The following is a 27,149-nucleotide window of genomic DNA, read 5'->3' on the forward strand; positions in this document are numbered from 1 at the left end:
CCCGAATATCCTATCCCCTTTCGTGTGCCCATTTATTTGTGGGCCTATTAATCAATCATTTATTTGTTTTCTTTGATTTCCTTGTCGGTTACTATTATTTCTTCTTATGTATCATTTCAATGATAAGCCTGTTTTTGCTCTGCCTTGCGCCCTGTCCTGTTTTTTTTGGTCCTCCTGGGCTCCTTGTCACTGGTTTCATTGCAGGTTCGTGTAGGGGTTGCATTCATTGATCTTGTTTATCATATGTATTTGAACTTATCATGCCACCCAATGTGGGCCCACAGGAGTTGTTAATCATGTGTATATGTAATCAAGGTGTATTAATAGTAGCAATGCTGCTGCCTTCTTTTTCTCGTTGACTCATCATCAAAGCATGTAATTCTGCAGGAAATAAACTGAAAAATAGTTATTTATTAATTGCAAATAATGAAAGCTTTTGATGTATCTGTAGGATGTGCAAGACTTACAGATGATGAAGATGGTCTGAGGCCAGCCTTTTATATGTCTACCATGATAAATATGCACATTTTGAGCCACTCAAATTTGTTTTTTTTCGCCCTCATAGTGGTCCCATCTCGATGACATCGTACCAAAATACGATGGCAACACGACGGTATTGCGGTGGCTTCACGTCGTCGTGTTCCCTTCTTAAGACAATCGGGAATCTTCGTGTTTCCTTCGAATTGTCCTCTTGAGGCTAAAAATACCAGATTGCACCGATGATCTCACGAAGTAAAGACGAAGACTACACGATTTGACAAGATGGCTTCACGACGTCCTTACGAAGCGCAAAATTGGCATACGAATTCAACATGAAAATGAATCTTCGCAATGCCTTCTTTTGCGACCGCCCACGATGTTGCTGCCGGAGCCTGAAAAATTTAGCCGGGGGTCATACGATGGCAAAAGATGTCCTCACGAATGGCCCGATGTTATTACGATCAGATCCGAATTTGAACATTTCCTAATTCGTGTGTCCATCTGATGCTAAATTAGGGACAGTGTGACGCCTGCATAATGCCATTTTTGGGTGGCATGATAAGGTTTTATCAAATGTGATAAACATGATCAACAAGGAAAGGCAGCGTTCAATGAACGCAACCCCCAAACGACCCGGCAACAATGTAAAATAAGTAAAACACCGAAATGGTCATGTAGATACATATAAAGGAATACCCATATGACCATAACAAAAGTACTCAATATTTTAAAGGAAGACAGAGTATCAAAAAAATCACCAACAAGGGTCCAACGTAGCAAGGCATAGATGAGCATTAAGGCAATTCAGTCCCAAAGGGCATTAAGAAAATTTTAACGTAGTTTAATTAGCTCCCAATACTATCTGCAACTGAAATTTGCCGCGGTTGGCTGATAACTGATAAATGACTGAAAATTGTATATACTGTGGAAGTGTTGTGCGGAAACGGCAGGAGGCAGTCACTTGTGATGCTTGTGACAGTGACAACATAGGAGGTGTTATACCGGTGAGTTACTTTAATTGACAAAACTTATCAGGAGTAAAAATATTGCCATTACATTTGAAAATATATCATCATGACTAACAGGTTAAAATACTTAAAAATAATCGTGAATATATTGCCATAGAAAAATAATTGAAAATAAAAACATTTTTATTTCTAAATTCAATTTTTTTAAAGAGTAGTTTTTAATTTGAATTATAGTTCATTAATAAAAATAAATAGAGATGCAATGCTACTGGATTAACGAATGCTTGATGTAATTAACGTAACGATAATTAAGCGTGAACAACGTGCTACCTGATTAAACGTTACGGTGTTCAAACTTAATTTGATTTGTCGAACATGAGTGGATATAGAACACGCAGACAATATAGATATATAACATATATGAATGCATAATTTAAGATTTAATTGATGACCATCGTATTGACTTTATTAAAACATGATTTTTTTGTGCATACATTATAATAAATATACATGTATATGTATGTTGTGATGATGGGTGTTAAGTCCTAGTCAGAAATAAAGTAATCAGGTAGCATGTTGTTCATACTTGATTGCTTTAAATTAGCTTTTTATTAGTTACACGTGTCCGACACAGCTGGATATTTTATTTTTTGTATCAATCTAAATAGAAAAACATGAAAAAATTGACTCTTTAACATTAAACTGTAGTTTATTATTGAATTACATATTTTAATACATATTCTTGTATGATACTACAAACGTTTTCTTTCATAAAAAATATGAGGACATTAAATACATAATGATGATACTAAAGAACTGAAGCACTGATAATGTTTTATTAATATATATTCTTGTACGTTTTCTTTTATAAAAAATAAGGGGACATTAAATATTGATCAATACATTTTTACAAGTAATTATTAAGTATAAAGATGATAATTTCTATGAATGTAACGATATTTTTTTACATTACAGGTCATATGTTGACAACTTAAAGCCGCCGTCAGCATCACCAATGCCAGATTAGCTAAATAGACTTCAGCGAACAGGCTTTATTGTTCTGCTAGACCTGTTCGCTGAAGCCAAATCCGTATCAAAAGTCAACCAGAACTGTGACATATATATTTTATGCTGTAATTCAATAAATTTGTGTGATAGGGACAAAAGCTATTTTAATACAGGTAGTTAGATATATTTGGGACACTTTGAACCCAGAACGTCAGATTGATGAAATAATGCCTCAAAGTTTATCAGCCATTGCTGCCCTTATTATCACGTGACTATCGAGAATTTAGGTTCGGATACCTTTGCATGACATTTGGTGACATGTGACCCAAATGCTATTTTTAATTGAAAACATGACTTTGCAATTATGAATAACGGTGTATTTATTCAATAGCAGACATTGTACCAGAAATGTTGGATTTATAATGTTTTGAGTTATGATTCATGAATTATTTGTTTTTTTTTATTTAAAATCGTACAATTACTAAAAATAGTGTATGGTCCGTTACTATATAGATGCTAGAATCCTCAAAACTTGAAGTCCCGCGAGATTTCATTTGAAAGCAGACTTCATATTGATTATTGGTAAACATTCTCTGCTTTTTTCCCTACCAAATAGTTGGGTACACAATGTCATTGAAGTTTCAATTAAAAACAAAACATGTATTGATTCAAAATTGATTTGTTTATCAAATGGTATTTCTATTTGACCCAAATTGATTAATAAGGGTGATTTTAATAGGTTTTATGTACGGCACACTAACTGTCAAAATTCTGGTAGCCTTTGCAAATAGGGTTGACTCATAATTTTATTGTCGCACAACGTCAAAATAAAAGCGATATATAAAGTTATGGAAGCCACAACTATTGCCAAATATGCAACGAAAGACTTACCGATCTATGCAGTCTCAGATATTTCAAACATGGAACAGGTTAATATGATTTATCATTTATTTTGTGTGTAATACTTAAGTGACATTACGACCATTTTTTTCGATGTCAAGTTGAATTTCATTAGTAATATATTTGAATAGAGGCTAATATAATGCTCATTGACTGATAATTGATCATGAAAAATGTGTATGATACAATATAAATATAATTCATATAAATTTCTTATTTAAATAATATCATTAAAATGAATATACATTTATATTATAATTGTTGACATTTTCATACTTTCATTTAATTTTTATGCTTGCAGCTATCGTGCGAAACAACTTTCATTATCGGCACTAATGAAGAAGATTTCAAGTCTTTACCAACCCAGGGTGTTGAGACAAGAAGCAGAGTAATGTTTAGTGATAAGAAGTGACAATAATAAAACCTCAAATGCCTCATACAGTTACATGTATACTGTTTCATATGTTTATAGTACATTGAAGATAAATGTTAAAATTGTTATACTCAGACAATAAATAAATTGATTATTATATGTTTTGTTCTGGTTTTCTTTGTAAGCATGGTTTGTCATTAGGTATTCCCATCCACACAATTGTTTTTTATCAATATGCATGCAACATTAAAAAAAGAAAATGAAACATGAATAAAGAAAATAAAAAAGAATCGGGCCCATCTGACTTGAGGCCGATTTCACTTGAGGCCGATTCGACTATTTTTGGGCCAATTCAACGTGGAGCCGATCTGACTTGGGGCCGATTTGACTGTAAATCGTTTCGGCTGTTGAGAGAGTGTCGATTTTCGGGGCTATCTTCGCACGAAATTAAAAATTCTATATTCGTATGCCCATCTGGTGTCAATTTCGGGACAGTGTGACGCCTGCTTAGGGAAACATTTATGTTGATTTTCATTCAATTTGTTCCTCAAGACATTATAAATAAGTGAAATAAAACCAATTATGTAGACTCACATAATGTCCTTGCGCAAAGATTTTTTTCAAGTGTATTTTTTTATTGTTAATTTTTTTTTCTGTTTTATTTTTAAGACAAGTATTAAGAGAAATATTTTATGATATTAGGCCTCTTACTGTACATTTAGTAATAACATTACACAAGCAAAGAAGAAACACATTTACCAGCGGTAAAAATTTTCTTAAACTTTGCATGATTAAAAAGAATCATGCTAGAAACAAATTGAATAATGAAAAAAGCGATGGGTTTACTGCTAAATGTTCTTTTTATTTACTTGGACCAGAAATTGAATGTTTTACTCTGAGATCACTTCCAGAAAAAAATATATATTTCAAATTAGTTTCGTTACATCTGTTAATCATTTTGCAAAATTTAAAACAATTCTATTAAAACTATTTTTACTATGCTTCAATTTGAAAACATACTGCAAAGAAAATTGAAAGCTACTATAGAATATCATTTGTTGCATATAATTTCAGCAAATCGTGTGCTATAATAGGAAACATACAAAATTTGATATCGAAAAAAGTCAATAGTATCAAGTCGTCCGGTTAGCCCAAAAGGTACAGCGTTCGACTGTGAATCGATTCCCGGACGGTACAGGTGGTTTAATTCTAAGACAATAAGGTTAAAAAATAGTGAACTTTAATTTGAAACATACATATAATCATAACTCAGGTAAAATAAAACGCTGTTTGTGAAAAAGGATAGCCACTCTCCATTAATTGTTGACGGAAAGGTCTGATAAAATCCATAAAAATATATAATGTGAATAATTTTATATTATTTTTTCAACTGAGAATTTTTTATTTCTTTACTAAGAATTTTCTCAAATCACATAATTCATTTACAAGAAATAAATAATGATACAAAAATCAACACAACTTTCCTAAAACAAACAAGTCTAGACCATGTGTGAATATCCGTTTAATCTGCATGGTTTTCTTGCAATTTTATGGCAGAAAATATGAAATAATTTGTCTGAACCATTATCACTGATATTTACACAAAACGCGTGTCACTGACAACCAACAAATTGATCAATCAAAATTCACATCAATTAGATAATTGACAAAAATATATTAAAGACCAAAGCAGTAGTATATGTAATCAGGCCAAGTCCAAGACAACACAAGCTACACATTTTAATAGAATTTGTTTTTCTTGTATTATTTTAGGTCATCATTGATACGCAAAATTATTTTTACATCTATATATACATACAGTGTTACCCTCACATGTTTTCGTGACTGTTTATTATCATTTATTATTACAAATGTATTTATTTCAGACATGTATTTGTATTGTAAATATGCAAACTGGGATATATTTTCAATAATATTGAAACTTGAAGGTCATTTCCGTTGTGATTGATCATGAAATCAATCTTTTCCAAGATCATTCGCTTTGACATTAACTGAAGTAATCGGTTCCTTGCAAATGTTAAGTCAACAAGTACTGATAAACTGCTTGACAGCCAACGAGGAACGATGCAGTGGCTTAACTTTGCTCTGGTTAATTCAATGTAGCTTATTGCTATGACCCGGAGTGAAAACTACCTACACCACAACAGGCTTGAAACAGTTATGAGTAAATGACCTAGAAGAGCAAAAAAAAAATAAATAAATAAACTCATTCAATGTATCACAAAGGTAAAACATATATTTGACGAGGTGCTAGCCATAAAGAAAGCTTGATTAGAACTGATAGCGAGTGTTTAACTATAAAGAAAGATATGAACACATATAATTATTTCAAAATAAATTCAGAAGAGATAATGTAAGTTATATCATCAGTGATGTCTATTATATTGTACTTTTTTGTTCTGTAATGTTAATATTTTAACTGAATACATATGTTTTTTTATTTTTGATATTAACTCTTTTAAAATACATTTTTTAAAAAGTTAATTGAGATATTTTTGCGTTTACTTCATATAAATATTTGTATTTTTATTTACGGAATGGTCAGAATGTATGTGAAAATTTCACATTGAAAAATTGTTAACTTGCATTTTAAGGGTCATGTTCCAAGCTAATTTGCATGGCTCAAAACTCTAGCATAGACTTTGACAGATTATGTTTCTTTTGGAACTCAAAAGGGGTCTGGAATTTGCGCATGACATGCCGTATTATTACAACAATACACAATTTAGCCATTTTATTTCAAATTCCTTTGATGAATAGTTTAGTAATGGACCGAACACGTGTGATAGATATACAGAAGGACGGGCAGACGGACAGACGGACAGAGCCTAATTCTATGCCCCCTTTTTCTTCGAAAAGTCATGGGGACAATAATGATTCATAAATTTGTTTTTGTATTACAGCAATTGTTCAAGATAAAAATGTATTAGTTTTTTATTTTGCATACAAATAATTCTGAATCAATAAAAGAAATTAAAGGATTGAATATCTTACTAACATGTTAATCACTCTTATGAATTTAAAATGTTAACAAGGAATTGAAAGTTCTAAATATCTAAATAAAGCATGATATAACCTGTTTCAGGGGAGAAGTGCATTTTTCTCTACTTAACCTGATGATCGTAAAACAAATAGTGTTTGTAAAGTAATGAAATTTTGATACTTTGATTTTGTTGAATTTTACGTCACACCAACATAGCAGAGGTCATTTTGACACTTTCTAGCTAACTGGTGACACATTTGTGCATTATACCAAACACGACCGTTCCGTAAGCTAGCACGATATTTTTTTCACATGAAAGAATCCGAAGTGTTTGATTTAGATAATTAACTTTACTACAAAATTTTAGCAGCATTTCGTAGTTACATATTTTGGAATGGTGAATTCGATAAAATTGAACATTTATCAGAAAACCTGATCTTCACCAATGAAATGGCAATTAAATACTCAGATGGCCATCAAATTTGCAGATCATATACATGTGTATCATCGAAATTTAAACCACTGATTTACAGATTTATATTCAATGACCAAGGAGAAGTAACAATCTGGCTCAAGTTATGAAGCCGCATGTCAAACTTACGCTGGTTTCCGTAAATACAGCATGGCAATTATGTTCAATAAAATATGAATGAATGTACGGAATAAATATGTATGCCCAAGTTCACTTTGTTTGATATAGTAAATTGGTATATTTAACATATTTGGGAATGTTGAATTATCTATAGGTGAACACTTCACAGAAATCCTGATCTCGACCACTGTAATGGCTATTAAAATGAAGTCCTCAGATGGCAACCACAATTGCACATCACTCACATGTATATCATCGAAATCGAAACAATTATTGATTTACAGATTTTTATTCAATGACCAATAGGCAGTTATATTCAGACTAAAGTTGTAAAACTACATTTCAAACTGGTTTTCGTAAAAGACAACATGGTAATTATAATCATTTAATGACTTTTATCTCTATTAGGCATCTTAATGAAGTACACAAATTGAATAATATCTATTTTTAATTGAATATCAAAATCATTTTCATTTAAATGAGTTAGAGCATTACTTAATGTGGAATATCCTGGTCATGATTTGAGCCTCCTCTTACCATATTTCGAAGTAAACTGAACTTTCCGTTCCAACTCAGATGCTTATCCTCTACTTACATTAGCTACAGTTTTACCATACATCCTACTTTCGGTACTCAGATTGCCTGTAAATTTCCGCATTGACAATTAAAACATATTAAACTTCGTTGCAATAGTGAATTTAATACAAAAATATATTGGAAACCTTACAGAACGCCTTAATTAACTTAATTTGATATTTTGCAGGCTCTGATTGTGCGAATAACTTGTTAACAATGGGCAAAAGTAAATAAAAGAGAAATTAAAGAGACAGCCATTGTAACTGAGTAATAATTAGTAAATTCAAAAAATAAAAACATATGGCTTAAGTGTCATGTTTAACAGTATAATTCAAAAATGCCCGTATAATTACAAGAAATATTAAAATACATACAAAAAACACAAATCACTGTTTTAAACTCTGCTCACAAAAACTGTTAACTTACGATATAATTGCATACAGGTCTTTCTCACCTTAGTCTTCGCCAGTGCGAACATACTTCCTGTAACGTTCAACGCCTTCAATGTAAATATAAAAGTCTTTACCAAATGAAGAACGGTCTTCCGTGTTCCGTCATCAACTCCTCCCAACTGCTAAAGTAGTGTCCCGTAAACTGGACATCACTTACGGAACTATACTGAAGTCCATAGGGGTGAGGTCGAATTGTAGAGCGGATGGCTCTTTTAAACGCCAATAAATCAATCTCAATTGTAGTGGATCTAGCCCTATGAGGAAGGGTATTGTTTTTATGCCATACGTTGTCCGACAGCTCAACAAAGGCCGCCTCTTCCGGAGCGCGTTTATTACATCACGCCGCAGCAGCTGAGGAAAAATGATCATATTTTAGCGAACTGCAATTGGTTTGCATGTCTTTTTATTACCATTTAAACAAACGCTAAATTTTGTCAGCTAAAAATATCAATATATAAGTCTTTGGTGAAAAGTTGGGGTACTCATCAAGAGCTCACCTTGCTCGTGTTCAGATCTTTCAGTATTCGAAAAACTGTATCTTTAGACGGACCCCGTGTTGAGACTAACATCTAATTGTAAACATGCGGTCCATGGAAGTCTAATCAAATCTGCTTTACGAGCGACACTCACAAACTGAACTGTGTTTGTCTTCTATAGACTGACAACATTCCCAAAATTCTTTATGTCATCTTAACACTAAATTAATGAACGACAGCATTTATACTTGCCGACCTCCTGAACCAATTTCAAGTTATAGGTCTATGTTGGTGTTTTCCCAAGCTGAATTACTGCCCGAAGCTTGACATCGCCGGTTGACTTCATGACAATTTTCTCTTCAGTGAAACAGTGCAGTTTCTCAGGTACTGATAATGTTATTTAGTTCTAAATACAGAAAATGATATTTTAACGTCACGTTTCTTTTTTGCGCAGAAAAACATGCCGTAATACTGTCTTTTCAAGATGTTTAGGGGGCAAATTTTCTCTTAGTGTCATAAAATATAACATGCGCCGTCCGTCACACATGTTACCTTGACTTGAGAAAGCTTCGATTATTTAAAGTAGGAAAAAAAAGGAATTTCGATGTAGAGCGTTTTAAAGATGATATACATATTAAACTATAATCCAGCAGAAATATTTAACACGAAATACTGCAAATAAAGCAGTTATGACAAAAGGCTCTTTACTTCTGCGACAACCCTCGTATATTTGACATGCAGTATTCCTGTCTTATTGTCTTATTGTATTTTTGTCTTCAAAATAAGTTTTAAATATCATAAATATATGGTAAAAATTCTCCCAAATTGGAGGTTGTTAAGTATTATAAGAATGATTAAGATAAAACGTTTATGGTCATGTTTTGTCATTTGGTCTTTTCCATAAAAGTTAATTTTGATTTCTTGACCAGATGTTCATTTTGGCATATATTTCATTTCCTTGGTGGTGCTCTTGTTTTAAAAATATGTGTAGCATATTTTTTTTATTCCAAATTCGTGTATATGTTGTGTTGACAAGGGGCTGCCGTTACTGTTGTTGACAAGTGATCAAATTGGTGTGTAATACAGATTATTGATTAACAAAACAACAAAAAGTAATATAAAATGCATAAACCAATTGTTTCAGATGGTATGATAGAACCATCTCCTTCGTTTAAGCCAGACATGAAGTTCTGAGACATCCAAGCAGGGTTTTCAGTAAAAATTATAAATTAAAATTACTACAATACATGTATTGTTACTATATTTAAACTTAAAAAGACTTGCCATGGTGATGATGAGTGGCTGTATATACTTGTACCTGTACTAGAAGTTTTGACAGGAGGGGCAGATATGGTGTATTTTTGTGAAAATCATACAAAATATTAAGTCACGGCCTCCCGCCTCTGGAAACTAGTAAAATGCCAACCCCACTCTCGAATACGAATTACTCCATATCAAATTTTATGATATCTTCTTGTAAAATCCTGTATAAGCATCATGTAGGCGGACAAACTACATTCAAAAACAAACTTCAAATCGATTTAAGAATTTTAGCTTCAGGTAAAGTAAAAATAAAAAAAAATAAGAAAAGTAAAATATTCTTGCTGAATTTAGTGAACAAATGCTCCAACAAAATTTATAAATATTTTATAATGAGGTTTCAGTAAACTATTAAAGATATAATATAAGTATCTTTTGTAAAAGTAAAATACTCGTGGAAATATATTTAAGAAATAACATCGGTCTTAGCGGTGTTTATCGCCTATTTAACACCGGTTTGGAGTTTTGATGCGTAGGAATTGACCACGAAGGCCGTATGCCTGAGTGGTTGATTTTTTTCTCATCTAAACGACAAAACCGGTGTTAAATAGCCGATAAACACCGCTAAGACCGATGTTATTTTGATTCTAACAAGATAAAATAAGGAAGATCACAAATGTTATTTTTTCAAGCGGAAATAACTTCCGGTGCCGATTTTCGTATAACGATGTTCGAGTTCACACCCTACTGTTGCTAAGATAAAGAAATCATTAACAAAAGCAATTTTAAGAAGAAAACGTTGAATGAAAACTTAGGTCTTAGAATGGATTGTACTGCGTTTACATCAGTGCCCCATTTATCATTCTTGTACGTTTGAACTAACGTCAGCGTTTATGAATGAGTTGTTTACTTAGGATGACGTCATTACGCTGCTTACGGATTTGCGCCGTTTTGTCAAAATATTTATTAACTGATATGGATCAAATATGTGGCGTTAGTGTATGTGAGATATTATTTCGGTATTGTATGAAAAGAAAACATTAAAAGAACTAAAAATATAAATAAAAAATGCTTTTTGTTGTTGCTTTAAAGGGCTTTGTAAACTATATAATCGAGGGTGAAAACATAACAGCCGCATATACAAGTAGTTCCTAACCAGTGTTTATTTGCAGTTTAACACCGGTTTTTCTTCTTCTTTGTCTATAGTGACAAATCACGTGGAGTGTTAGAATGAAATATAGAAAGTTCTTATAGATTTGTCTTCCTTGAATAAGAAACTGTACTGACTATGTTTCCGAAGCTGCATTTTTTTACTGGCTAATAAAGTTGATTTGGTTCTTTCTTGAAAAATCTGATAATGACAATGTTTTTATTCGTTGTTTTACCTTTAACGTATAGAGTTTAAAAACGTAACATATTACTCTGCGTGTATTCAAAAGATGTTTATTTTACATTAAAAGGGGACAATATTGCAATTATAAGTTTAATCAAATATAAAATTTGAGCATAAATATCCTAGTAAGTGTGTCAATATGTAGACTTTTTTAGAAATGTTAAACTGAACAGTACGCTTTCTACAACAAGAAATTGTTTTTCTTTTGTCTGGAGGATTTGCTCATACCAGGGCATCAACACTGAAATATCTAACATCATCTGTAATGGAAAGTAAAACATTGAAATGAATGCTAGAATGTATCATTATGTATGCTGATTGATAAAGTATTAAACAAATGAAACACATGAAAATATTTTCTGTAAAGTTCACTAGAATGCCAAAGCGCCGGGACAAGATTAATGTTTTAGGACCAAGCTCTGCCTAGGTCTATTGAATAATTAGCAGTCCATTAGATAATGGTAAAAATCTGGAATTATTAAAATCAATGATGATTCAATGTTGATCACGAGCGAAGTTCTACGCTCTGTATGCACTGCATACCTTAAAATGCTACCTAAACGATTGTCTGTTTGGATCTGCGTAGTTGTTTATTTTATACATGACAGGACGGGTACGCTTCAGTGAATATCGTAATGTGCCAGAAATCCGAAAACATGTGTCATATTTATATAAAGACAGTGTTGCTCATAATGGTTTATCATTATGCCTTAAGCATTAATTATATCCCGATTAAAGACATCAAAGACCGGTTACCAAATATAACTAAAATAAAACAGCGCACGTGTGACCACGCTTCACTATATAAAAGGCAACTTATTAAGTTTTTGAAACCAGAGCTATGTCCGGACATGTAAAGAAAAATACAAAACTTTAAAAGATAAATTTATTGAAAGCAAACTTAAAAGTCATCAAAAGGATTGATTGAAAAAATTCATGTTTTATGACAATGCAATGCAACAGCTCTAACACCTACGAGTATTAGTTTTGTCCAAATTCGAAACAGTTCCCCTTTAGCAGGAAAATGGAGACAACGTGTTTATGCATGATTTAATTTTAGCCTTGTTCCACGATATTAAACCTCGGTAAACTACAGATAGTTGTAGAGTCCATTATTTGTATACTGAGATAAGAAACATTGTATTTCCATTTGAAGGGAATGTAAATACATGTAAAAATGTTTTGCTACAAAGCCAGAAATTTTAAAATGATTATGAGATGTAAGGTCAAGGTATGTGAATGTTTTTATGTACGTTTATTTCTATTAACGACTCAGAAAATAAAATGTGTAATTCCGCAGTAAATTATGCATCTTACTCCAAATCGCATAAAATATTCATTCGTCGGAGCTAGCATATGAAGTTGTTCAATATTTACAATTCGACTTGTACATATATGAAAGCTAAATCTTTCTTGAACAACAAATTACTGGAATAGATGAAGAACAAAAATAAAAATAAAATGAAAACAACAGTAAGATGAAATTAACAGATACGTCACAACATACTGACATTTGCTTTTGTGAAACAGGGATCAATAGAGGCCCACCAAAGATATTCGTAAGTGAAAATCGCAAACATGTATCTCTCTGAAAAAATATTTGCTTGACAATTTAGTAGTTGCTGTTTGTTTTAAAATTTTCAGTAACAACAAATGACTAAAGATATCAAATATTAAAAATGCTTGATCATGTCAATGTAGTAGTTTTTTTCAATCCACTTTTATCTGTGCAGTGAGTATAACATGTAAGTTTTATAAATATGTCCAACTTAATTACGTTAAAAAGACAACAAATAGTTTGAACAACAACCAAAAAATGAATAAATAAATAAATAAAACAAGTTATTTTATTTTAGATATATGCAAGTAATCAAGGGTTTACATGTTGAATACATATTTTCTGAAGTTAGGCCAAAATAAACACACTTTTACCTGATATATTTAGTTACACATGTGGTTGTCCATATAATGACAAACTATGCAGACTTAGTTGTTATAAACAGGACATTATTTTTTGTGTGAATATAACGTACACACACAAAAATAACTGTTTTTGTGATTCATTCAATATTTACTTTTATTTCTTTTAATTTTCTTCACTATAATTTTATTTAAAAGGAAAATGTTATATATTTCGTGGTATAGGTGGTGTTAAGGATATCATAGGTAATATTTTCTTCCAAAAACAATTAGCTTCAACATATATTTCATCGGCGAGAAGTAACATGCCAGAATCACAGAAGCTGGTTAAAACTTAAGATTCCAAACACAGAAATTACATGCTTCAATAATAAAAGTGTCATTACATTACGCATTGTTGATTCTTACACTCAATCGTATTCTTTGAAACCTGTTTTTGAAAATCTATAATTTATCATTTTAATCAAGCGTCACAATAACTTACTTTCAAATAAAACTTTTGTTCTTTTCATGATTATCTTGTCCGATACTAATGGTCATTTTTATGAAGAATTTTAAAAGCTCTTTTAACTCATTTTACGCAACATTTCAGTCGGTATGTGTTCATTATTTCATAAAAGAAAACGACTGTTTGTAGATAGAACCAAAGGAAATAAACATGTTTTGCTATTCATACTGTCATGTCATGTAACTGCTAAATACTATATAGTTATGAACCAATTGTATATACTCATTGGAAAAGCACCGACTTTCAGCATATTGTATGTTTATTATGTTACTTTGATAACTGGATGACGGCTAATATTAAAACGTTAGTTATCATTTAAGTAATATATGGTTTTATTATTACATCCAAAGTACGTTTACAAGAAGCGAATATATGCAAACCAATACAAATTTGGAAAAGAGGAAATCGCAAAAACAACAATAATGTATGGAATTGAAGATTCGGTTTATTTGTGCCAGGAGCTTTTCTCTCCTGACCTAGCACCGGCTGTATTGCTGCCAAGATTTAAACAATTTATTATATTGATACAAATTAGTCAATAAGATGTTAAACTGTTGGCAGAAATATTTCTCCATATAGAAGATATGATGAAATGCAACCCAAAGTTAGTTTTTCTAAGAATGGCCTTGTATAATTAGATGTAATAGGGTACGAAATGTTATAAACAAGATTATCAAGGAAAGGCGGCGTTCAATGAACGCAGTCCCCCACCCGACCCAGAGCCAGTGACAAGGAGCCCAGGAGGACCCCAAACAAAAACAGGAAAGGGCACAAGGCAAACCACCGTGTATGTATTTTTTCTTCTTCGACATATAAGTTTGGCGTTGTCCGTCTGAACCAACAAATTATGATTTTAGCGCGTGATTCCGTCCATAATATAAAGAATATATAGTTAGAAAATAGGGAAACCACATAAGTCGTCGTATTAGGTAGATGATTTTATTAAATTTGGTATAATGCCTTGGTAAGATCAAAGAAACAGTTTATAAACCCAAATTGTTTGATGTTTGTCTATCCGGCGTCTCTTAATGTAGTATAAAACTTGCCAGTTAAAAAAATTAATTATAGGCCATTGAGTGAAAGAATCTAAACTTTTTTTGCAAATGTTTGGAGTTAATGCACTTTGAAATATTATATACATAATCTTTCGGGCGGGGGTAACTCTAAAAGACATGTTATTATCAACTTGAAAATTTATCATTGGATATATTTTATCGAGAAACAGTTCAGTGTATGGTCTATGACTCTCAAATTTATGATTTAGAAGTGATTGCCAATTTCAATTTTTATCTCGGCTGTTTCAAAGAAACAATCGAGCTATTCTACAGTCATGTCGTCCGTTTTTACATGTTTAAACTTTATAATTGTGTTGGGTAAAACTCGATAATAAAGTATAGCATTCCTGTCATATTATAGATAGAGGTAAATGCAGATTTTAGGTAAAGAACCATAAATCATTTGTGCATACTCTTGGAGTTATTGCCCGTTTGTTTTCAAATCGATTTTAGTCCAGTGTATACTTAAAACGTATTGAAGAATTAAACTTGAACTTTCACAGCTGGATTGTTCGCTATAACTTAAAGGAGAACTGCCAAAACTCTTCTAAATGTAATTTTGGAGTCACTGCCCATTTCCATATCGGGGGCAAAACTGAAGAAAGAGTATCAGATATATCAACTTAAAAGTTCATATATGGTAGATCTTATAAGCGAAAAATTTAACATTTACATGCTCATTTTAAATCATAGTATCTAGTAATGTTCAATTGTCGGATGTCATTCAAACGTACATGAATCATTAAATGAAACACAACACCAATGTCGTTCTATTTATCTATTTATTTCATACCTAGTTGTCCGAATATGTATTGAAAGAGACGCTACTCTCAGCTTTATTATAAAATCTGTCCTAAAATCAAAATGTAATAATAAATCAAGAGATTCCTCGTGCTCTTTTACTTTTTATCATGCCAACATTGTAAAAAAAACATTTGACTGCTGTCTTTAAACACTTAAAATAATCTTTATACAACGCAGAGAAAATTTTCAAAAACTTTACTATCACCAATTTTGCACAACATTTTATAACATTAGAGACTCATTTATTTCCATTACCACAATCATGACTTATCTTACACAGTTTCTAAAGTTCTATCATTTATATTTATTATTTAAATTAATGGATTTTCATGTATCTTTAAATACATAAAGAATAACATTCTACTTCATCATACACTGCAGTGTTAGACGTATACATTTTCACATAAAAAATTCTTACAGAATTTAAGGTGAATCTTACAATTACTTTCGATTTCATGATCCCCGAAATATTACATATATAAAATATTTTATTTTGTTTCGATATATTTTAACTGATACAATATACATTGATTTTGAGGCTTTATCAACCAATTGTTGATCTATTGAAAAAAAAAACACCAGTATAATTGAAGACATTTTAAAGATCAATGTAATTAATTCCGTGTCAAAGTCGGCAAACTGTCGTCTGCTTATGTTTTACATACACATATAGCGTATTAGCGGGAAATTGTTGTTTTCTCGTGCTCAGTATAAATGAACAACAATTTAGAAAAATATCATAATTTACTCCCGAAAGATATGTATAAAAGGATTCAAGCAATATATTTATATCGCTTAATGAATAAACTATTTAAAATTGATTTTTATGCTTCAATATGATCGATACATATAAGTTTCGATGTTCACATTATTTAGAAATCAAAGCAAGTTTGATCGACTTTTCCGTCGTATCTTTTATCTAAGTTGTATCTTTTACATAACTGTATACATAAACATGTCGAAGACATCACAGCAAATCATGAATAAACAATTCCTAAGGCTGTAGCCAATGTCTTGAGCTTTGTCTGGTAAAAAAGGCGTGTCAACATGTATGATGTCATAATAATACACATGTCTCATGTCTCTTTCTTTGAATGCATTGCAAATAGGATCGGAGAGAGAATTCATTCTGCTTTAAGATCTCGCTCGAGTAATGGATGTTAATCTCATTTTGCTGTTTGTTTACATAATATTATACAACATTATCTTTGCAAATGGTATTAAAATTCAGACGGCCATTTTTCAAGTACCTCGTAACCACCCGGACATATGTAAATGTGCAATGGAAATTCTACACATTGTAAGTATTACATTAAATTATAATAAAACATCTCGGCTTTTTCAATAAAAAATAACTGCATTATTCACATAAAAGCAATCTATGTTTCTAGGGGAGTTTGTATTTCATTATCTTTTTCTTATATTTATTTATTTATTTGTATATGTATTTCTTCCAAATATTTGAAGTGATTTCTATGTAGCCAGTTTATTTAAATTAATATGTTTTTAACACAGGTGTTATTTTAAAAAAAAATACAATTAAGTTAGTTTCGTCTATCAAATTCAAAGGTCAAACTGGTATTACAAAGTTATTACATGAATTTATTATAAGTTCATCAGAGAACGTGTCCGGTCAATAATTCTGTCCTTCCTGGAATTATTTCAAAATTACTTGGCATAATTGTATAAACATGATGAGTACGTGACATGTATAGGAGTCAGGTCACCTATTCAAAGGTCAAGGTCAAACATGGATTTTAAAAGTTATGATTGTTAATAAATGGTCATCTTTGTGCATAGCTTTGTTGTTTATGGATGGACTTTGAAATAAAAAATATGCTGCTTATTAATATAACTTACAGGGAACAGAATGTAGTTAAACAGTCAAAAGGTCAAGTTCATTCTTGAATATCAAACGTCATAACATAATTGCATTGATAGTCAGGGTCAATATTTGATACTTCAAAATAATTTGTGATAAGTAAGTTTGTAGCTTAAGTTTAAAATATTTAATTTCTAAGAATATATATATACATGTTACATTTAACAGTATACACAGAGCAATTTGAATATTCTTAAAACAAAACAGTATTAGAAGGAAAGACAACATGTCATATGAAATTCTTCTCCTTATAGTTTGTACTTTAAAACTGGTTTAAAATCAAGGTCAAGCTATCATCTTTTATGTTTAGTTTCATACAAGTACATTCATAGTTGTATCTAGGCATTCTGTCATTCATGAATTAATTTTGAAATATTTAGGCATACTTATGTGGGACATAAGGACAATAAGTCACATTTAAAAGTCCGTTTTACAGCTAGAATGGAGAAGGTTATACTAATACTTTGGTAATTGTGTCTGGTCATATCATTTTTTATTGATTCATGAATGTTGTTCAAAAACAATTTGACACACTGAGCATATGAGAAAGTATTTATGACAGTTAATGTTTCCATATTCCTATGACAGTGGTTTTAAAATAACCATTGCTTGTTGTAAATGAACGGTCATGGTTCCCGTTCTGGACTCTGATTGGGGACATTTGTCAGTTTTTAACAACAGATCTTGTTTTTACATTCATTTAGTCTTAGCCTTCTGTCAACAACTGATTATACAGATGCGACCACGGCACATCGTGATATATATATTGTCACTACATATTTTTAAATGTCCAATGAAAGTGATAATTTACTTTATACAGATTTAAAGATAAGATATTTAGCTTTGTAAGGGTAAAATCATGACTTATTAGTTGTCCAATTTAAACACATTAAAAGATTAAAGAGTATTGACAATTTACAAATTTGGAATTTTTTCCCTCGTTGGAGTAAATATAGAAAGTTTATTTCAATAAACATTTGGCTATAGTGGTACATCATAAAATGTTCAAACACAAAAGTAAATTGTTTGTATTTATGAAGAGTTATGTCGAAAAAAAATTGTATATCAAGCACTACATAAAAGGTGTTAAAACATACTGTTATCTCCAGTTTGACCTTTAGATATAGTATTGTGTAATATTATAAAGTTATTATAAGTTGATAAGTACAATATTGAATTCTATTGGATGAGTTCAGAGCTGTCAAACCTCTAATCGACGATGCAAAAGTCAAGTCTGATATAGGTTTTGAAAATGTGTGCGAGCCCAGTGGAATCATTATTGTTCCCAACAATGTTTAATAACCTCTTGATATCACACTACCTTTTAAACAGAACTTTGTTATTTCAATTACAATAAAGATTTGATATGGGATCTTTACTCTCAATAACAAATATCGCGTATCACAAAACTGAAACATTGTAATGTATCATGCTGTGATCAGAACAGAAGACAGCATATCAATAATGTGAAATAATTTTTTTTGTTTTAATCCAACCTGTATATTTGTAATGTTTAAAATGACAGAATAGAATTTCCAACAGAATAAGTCAATTATCAAAATTCATTAGGCTGGCAAAGTTTTAAGGATTTTAATTGTTTATAAATAATTAATTGCCTTAAAAGGTAAAACGTTTTATATACACTAAGATTAACATTGTGGCTTTCTTTAGTTAAGGAATGCTTCAAGTGCTTTCCGTAAAATGTAGCAATAAATCTGGCAAGATATCTTTTTTTTGCTGAATGCCGTCTAAAATTAGCTTCCTGCAAAATGTACAAGGAATAACTTAATATAAAAATAATTTTATTGGTCATTTTGAAATCACAAACTGAAATCTGGAAATCTCATTGACAATTATAAAATAAAATGTAAATTATATATACTTTGCCAGTTCTAAATTGAAATGTAAAGGATAGTTCTTGCCAGTATAAAATAAAATGTAAAGAATAGTTCTATAATAAAATGTAGTAAAGATAGCTCTTTAACTTTCTAGTTAAACTGCGCAAATATTTAAGTTCTGTTTAACCATACTTCCTCCCACATACCAATGTACACTGTGTTAAAACCTCATTGTATTTTCTAGTAAACAATTTATTTACTAAGGAACTTACACAATAACTTACCAAGATCCACAATCCTGATAGTTTACTCATGTACATGAAATATCAAAATTACACCAAAATTACGAACTTATCAGGTACCCTCAATTTCCTTATGTTATGTCCAATGGATATAAAGTTAATTATTTGTATATAGTTTTGCATATAAATCAAAGTACTATTAATCTTAATTGTCTACTGACTGTGTAGCTGTTGGTGTTGGAAATTGTGCTTATTAACCGAAACATGACGATTTGTTTAGGAACACATCCATATAACAATCTTTTTATTTTCAAGATTAATAAACCTTTCGATTATTCTGTCAATTGTAACAAAATTATTTTTACTTAATGGAAAGTTACTTACGATTTCTTTCGGATTTTCAGTGTTTTTTTCATATTCTATTTGTAAGAGGAATTTAATTTTGGTTCAGTCCCCCAACTTACACTCAATTTATGTTGTTGATGATGTTATGAATCACTTCAAGATCTACCATTTGTTTTACAATTGTTTTTGTTTATGAAACCAATGCCGGCTAACAAAGTTTTAACCGTGTTTTCTTTTTTTTCTTTTTCAACATAAATGTTTGCATACAATTTGCACACAATATAATTAAAGATGAATCATTTGTTGGTTTTATATTATCCATTATTCTTTATTTAAATTTGCAATATTTCATGTCTGATTATTATAGCATGTAATTACAACTTTTGTAAAGTCAAACGTAAAAACAAGTAATAGGGACACCTAAATCAATACTGTCCTACTTTAGACATCAATATAAGTATACTTATAATTTGATTTCAATGTTTACAAAACAGTTTTTTTCTAACCTACAATAAATAATTATATCATTGTTATACAAACATTACTTCCATTTCTTTATGTACTCATTGTTTATTTTATAAGGATTTACTGAACATGTTGTTCGATTGTGTAAGAAGCTGTAGGCTGTTTATACTTTTAGATCAGTTCCATGCACCAACCAGTAGAACTAAAAAGAAATGGGTGTAAAGTTCTTTACCCAGGGAGACAACGGTTTTGCCCTGATCGGGTCTGAACCCAAAACGGCCAGTTATCTTTAGATTACTAGTTTCATTTAAGTTTTACTTGTCTGTCGGATTTTCCAGTTCGACGCGTTAACCACTCGGCCACACCGCTACTAAGATAAAATATATAATATAATTGATATTGTATAAATTATCTTTTGACCTTTAGAACAATGTTGCTGGTGCACGAATATTTAATCAGACAGGAAAATGCAAGAAATTGACAGATGAATATACGACTGTTGAACCAGGATATGAATACATAGAAAAGGTGTATTTTAAAATAGAGTTTCAACCATGGGTAAATATTTTATTTATGTCCTCACTCAAGTTCTTGGAAATGATTGTAATATCTCTTCAGATGTATGTGCAGAAATGACAAGTACTATCTTAAGATGAGATCTTTATAATTGTTTCACGATACATGGAAAAAAATCAAATCTTTAAAATCATGTACAATAACATTAGTTATTGCATTAAAAATCAGCATATAGGTTTACTTAAACAAAAGAAAGGACAAACAATAACGGGCACCTTTTTAAACTTTATTGATATGGTCAGATATGCACGAGGACGCATATAATGTCCGATTCCACAGGGAAGGGGAATTAAAAATTTCATTTTCAGATGGTGCATTTTCGCTATTATTGCATGAAAATATACTATTCAATTCAATAATTTCGCGTTCCGTTTTTTTTATCAAGTAACTATTTCGGAAGCAATTTTGCAGTCATTTGAATTATGTCACACTGGCACATGGAAAGCATTGAACAAGCAGTGGTTTCTTCATACAAATATCAACAAAATACGAAGCAAATAACAGATCTGAACATATGCTTTCCTTTTATGCAAGAATAGAGCGTAAATGCACCTTTGAATGTTCTTTAACGCACGAATAAATGTACATTAACCCTATAATGTGTACCACATTTATGTCATTTACAATAATTATTTAAAATTTAAACACTTTGATTCAGAATAAATACGTTTATTACAAATTGTAGTTTTGATAATTGCTTTCAAAATATATGTAAGTTTAAAGTAATCATTTTAACTTTGTTTGTTTGGGTAGATATCCCTTTTGGATTTTTGTTTTTTTAAAGATTTCAACTGATCTAATGAATCCCAGTGATCCCAGTGATGATGAGTTAAATCTTCTAAACTTACCCCTCACAATGTGGTCTAGGCTGGACTTCAGTTTTGTTCGAAAGCCACCTTCAGAATAGTAAGACTTTGTATGATTAAAATGATATGTGCATAAAAATTACAATGGGTATAAAGGATGTTTTTATTTGCGATACAAAATGGAATCTTTTGCATAACGAAATTACATTACTCACACTGTTAGCTAATCAAAAGACCAAAATGTCTGTCTAAGATTATAAACAAAACGAGCCCACCCAACGTATTGACGAAATGTTGAACGTAGTTTAACCAATATTTTGTCAAAATAAGACGGTGCTACTATATTCATGTGCTCGACTTAATGACTAACTAACAAATTTTGCCTGTCTATGCGATTAAAAGGAGCATTTTTTTGTAAATTCAAGTAATTTCATTGGTCGGCAAATGGTGTCTTTATTTTGAAAAGTCGTCATTATATTGCTGTATTTGTACGAGTTTCACACAAACACTATCTTAATACATTACGCTATTAATTTACCTATGCACGTAGAATCTCTAAGATTTTCAAGACTAATAGGGACAATCACTTAATTAGGGCTGGTTGTAGTTTTATACGTTTAAAATTCGAGTTATATCTTTTAAATATTATCTCTTTGATTAAAGTGACATTCAATGGTTCATTTTGATGGATGAAAGTTACTATGCTTTTATATTGATAATTTCAGTTAAAATAAGGAAAGTAATTTAAAATGAAAAAGCTTTTGTTTTCGATCGTAAATAAATTGAATTTCAACACATTGTTATTTATACAATTATATTAATAAAATCGTGTTTTACTATTTTTGTTTTATCTTGTTTTAAGCTTTTTCTGGTTAACCAACGACAATAGGAGAATTGATGATAATCCAATCGCAGTTGGGTAATATTCTTATTTTATTTTAAGTAAAATGTGGTTGATAAAACGCAAACATACACTGGTATGGGTTTCTTATTTGCTAGTTATTCGTCACACATACACGCTTTTTATAATGCATCTTAATATATTTTATTTTATACTCTATCTATAAGTTCATTATGAACATGCCTTGAAAATGATAATTGTAACGTACATAAAATGAAAAAAAATCTCTATAAAACTTATACAGATGACTTTATCTTTATTTTATTTTAAGGCTTCTAGTGTAAGTGTCACTTTATTTGATTCATCTTAAAATGGTTGCTGTGCGTTTCTTATGTCTTTATCTACCTCATTAACAGCTTCTCAATATAAACATAAAATGGTTAACTCATGATTCATATATTTGTTTGTGTACGGGATATAATTTGGCAACATCTTCGAACTTCACATAAGGACAGTGAGATTTACGTATTTTATTCTGTATTAAAAAATAGTATTTATTTTATTCTTAAGCGTGAAAGAGAGAAAATCGCAATTGATCTTCGGACACCCTTCAAAGAATGACTTTGAAATCCTCCCTTTCGAATGGCAAGCCATGTGTCCATTGGTTGAATGCAAGATTTCACTCGTTATTAAAGACACACAAATAAAGGTAAGCCGATTCCATTGAGAACATGAAAATTCACAATATTACTTTATATTTTCTCCGGTAGACGATAAATTTTACTGCAAATAAGTGTATTTATCGTTCTTAATTAATTTGATTACAATAAATTGCAACTAATTATAATAATAACACAAGCCAATTTTGAGTGAAAACAATATTTTATTTTCAAACATTTCGACATGCAAATTTAAAGCTGTTTTCATTTAAATGCTTATTATATACATATACATGCGAACAATTTCGTGGATACGAAAGAAAGTCAAACGTGACCGTTTTTTTATTTGTTTATGATAATTTCTCTTTCGTGTAAGGTTCTTGCAACAGAAACAATATAAACGACTCCGAATAGAATGTAGGTCTGTTAACCATCATTTATTCAGAAACAGAAAACTGTCCCCGTCACAATCAAATGTAGCACCCACAAAAGTAATCATTACTTCCTTTTTCATTGTCTCTTCTATAATAATATTACAATTCGATTTTAATGCTATTTCGAATCTGTGTATCATATCCAAACATTTTCATTTTTTTCTTAATTTCTTCGAATTTAACACTCACTACTTTCACTATTAATTAAATGGCAGCTTGTTTCTATGAAAAATATTTCATTCAAAACTGTATAAAAACGTTATCATTAAAAAATATCTCAAATACTGCCAAAAAGTCTTATCCTTTATCATTCATATATTTATTTATTGGCAATGTATTAATAACAGGTGGTAATCATTGATTGAAATAAATTTTGTTTCGTGACTAAAGCTTGCATGCATTATTTGGTCTCATTGAAAAAGGGGTACATGGACTTTCTTAAGGCCCTGTAAAAAAAGGCGATAAGAAGATGAATGTTTGGTTTCTGCTAAGTAATGTTAAATTTCATTTTTCTCATTGCGAAGGGAACAAATAATTATCGATATGTTTATATCTCGAGTTAACTTGTGTAATGCCAGAAGTGGCAGGACACCCTATTATAATGTTGGGATATTGAATCGTACATAAAAATATGCTATTTCCGCCTTTCGGTCAGGTTATCCAATTTAGGATATTTTGGTTATTTATTTCAATGTACCATCTCACTGTCTCATTCTTGGACTGCTTCAATACCATTTTAAGATATTCCAGCAGTTGTTTCAAATTACGCTATTGCAGTTAAAAATATACCGGGCAAAAGACCTTTTTAAAACAGATTATCCGAAGGAAAGTTTAAAGATTGGGATATTGCGTCGGGCAGTCTTAAATTATTCCTTCTGTGAGCAGCTTATACATGTCTCAAAGGATTGTGACCAAACTCGTACAGACGCTTTGTCAGCAAGTGTTCTTGCGCATATTTTATATATATTTTCATACATTTTAGTGATCAAATTATTAAGCGGAAATATTGCCATTGGTTGTTTCTTTTTAAGAAAAATTCACTTCTGTTCTCAACTCTTAACTGTTTTTCAGAGGCATCATCATCAAAAACCCTGGCGCATTTTTCCGGGTCTTTCTTTTCCTATTGCACAATTCTTAATGCCGATTTATTATTCATATTATTTTAGGGTGAGTGTAAAATCGGTTACTCAAATAGGGACATGCAGGGTGGGGGCATACAAATCGGTCAGTCAATTCAATTTAAATTATTTACATTTTAATCAAACATCACTATAATGCATCACATGAAAGTGTTCGTTTGTTTGTTATTTTTTTAATGAAGTGACTTTTACACTTTGGATATAAAATATTTAGTGTTGCCCTTATTTTAAATGAATTAATTTCATTCACCAAAAATTGATTCAAATGTTAAATATAGCAAATTTGAGAGCTAGGTATCGTCTTTGCTAAAGAACGAATATGTTGGTTGCTCCGGTAAAGTAATTGTTAAACTATATTATTATACATTGATAGCAAGGATTTCATCTGCAAGAAAATTTCGATTCTGACGTTGAAAAAAACATTGCCATATATGTAACGTTATTTTGACAAAATTTTACAGAGAGATAAATCTACTCGTATTCCGGTTGGCAACTTTTACAGCTTTGTGATACCGGGGTCTGTAACAGTTACACACGAGCAGTACCGATACTTTCATTGTGATTTTGCTAACAATAATATTTTTAGTGCTTTTAGACGATCAGATTTTAAGACTAGCAGATGAAAGTGACAGCAAATGACCTTTAACCTTATTTTAGAGTGTCAAATTAATCAATTATATTCATTTATATAGGTCCTTGTAAACGACAAAGAAGTAAAAAACGCCAAATATGGAGTTGAGAGGACGCTAGTTAGGCAACGTAGAAAAGTTATCATCGTTGCACGTGCAAATACTGCTGTTGCAGGATTCACTAGCTTTGAGTTTAGAAAATAACATCATAATTTTCGAGTTTGGAAACCGCTGTTCCTTGTCGGGATGAAAAACGCCGGTACATCCGGAAATAAGTTAAATTATTAACATTGTCATTTTGTCATATTCATGTATTTATAAACAGTTAGGGAAACATTTATGTTGATTGTTTATTCAATTTGTTAAACGAGACATTATAAGAAAGTGAAATAAAATCAATTAATGTAGACTCAGAGATAATTTCCTTGCACAAAACTTTTTTTCAAGCGTATTTTATTGTTAATGTTGTTTTTCTCTGTTTAATCTTTTTTAGACAAGAATTAAGAAAAATATTTTAAGGTATTAGGCCTCTTATTGTACATTTAAGTAATAACATTACACAAGCAAAGAAGAAACAAATAAACCAGGCGTTAAAATTTTCTCACACTTTGCATGATTAAAGAGAATCATGCTAGAAAATAATCAAAATGATTTTTGTCCCAGAAATTCAATGTTTTACCCTTTAGTCACTTCCAGTAGCAATTAAATCAAAATCAAGCATACCGATACTTTTATTTCAAATTATTTACATTATTTAGTCATTTGCAAAGTTAAAACAATTATCAAAAAAATCGTTTACTATTCTTCAAAGAGTAAACAAACTGCAAAGTAAATTGTAAGCTTCAAACGAATATCATTGGTATAATACAAATTCAGCAAATCGTGTGCTATAATAGGAAACATACAATATTTAATATCGAATGAAGTCAATAGTATCGAGTCGTCCGGTTAACACAGTAGGTAGAGCGTAGGACTGTGAATCGGGCAACACTGTTCGATTCCCGGACGGTACAGGAGACAATAAGTGAACTTTAATTTGAAACACACATATAATCATAACTCAGGTAAAATTAAACGCTGTTTGTGAAAAAGGATAGCCACTCTCCATTAATTGTTGACGGAAAGGTCTGATAAAATCCATGCAAATATATAATGTGAATTATTTTATATTATTTTTTCAACTAAGAATTTTCTCCAATTACATAATTCATTTATAAGAAATAAATAATAAAATAAGTTCTAACACAACTTTCCTAAAACCAAACAAGTCAAGACCATGTGCGAATATGCGTTTATTCTGCATTGTTTTCTTGCAATTTTATGGCAGAAAATATGAAATAATTTGTCTGACTCATTAACATTGATATTAACACAAAACGCGTGTCACTGACAACCCAAAAAAAATGGCCAATCAAAATTCACATCAATAAGATAATCGACAAAAATGTATTAAAGACCAAAGTAATAGTTTATGTACTTAGGCCAAGTCCAAGACAACACAAGCTACACATTTTAATAGAATTT

General features: G+C 30.8%; 1 protein-coding gene across 1 annotated transcript; it reads left to right on the forward strand.

Annotated features, from left to right (window-relative positions):
- Window positions 1–1,382: 1,382 nt before the first annotated feature.
- On the forward strand, window positions 1,383–25,829 carry LOC132754680 (uncharacterized). The gene is made up of 7 exons (XM_060745338.1): window positions 1,383–1,484; window positions 3,658–3,744; window positions 20,968–21,099; window positions 21,902–22,023; window positions 22,786–22,842; window positions 23,335–23,473; window positions 25,689–25,829. The coding sequence occupies exons 1-7, from the start codon at window positions 1,383–1,385 to the stop codon at window positions 25,827–25,829; spliced, it is 780 nt and encodes a 259-aa protein (XP_060601321.1).
- The last annotated feature ends 1,320 nt before the right edge of the window (window positions 25,830–27,149 follow it).

The sequence above is a fragment of the Ruditapes philippinarum genome, unplaced genomic scaffold (assembly GCF_026571515.1).
Source record: "Ruditapes philippinarum isolate M1 unplaced genomic scaffold, ASM2657151v2 ctg975_1_1_1_1, whole genome shotgun sequence".
In the NCBI taxonomy this organism is placed as follows: domain Eukaryota; kingdom Metazoa; phylum Mollusca; class Bivalvia; order Venerida; family Veneridae; genus Ruditapes; species Ruditapes philippinarum.

Coding starts and splice junctions, on each gene's coding strand:
- LOC132754680 (XM_060745338.1), top strand. CDS start 1,383: ATGACTGAAAATTGTATATACTGTGGAAGTGTTGTGCGGAAACGGCAG. Junction 22,024..22,785: donor CGAAAGCCACCTTCAGAATA/GTAAGACTTTGT, acceptor TCTTGTTTTAAG/CTTTTTCTGGTTAACCAACG. Junction 22,843..23,334: donor GATAATCCAATCGCAGTTGG/GTAATATTCTTA, acceptor TTTATTCTTAAG/CGTGAAAGAGAGAAAATCGC.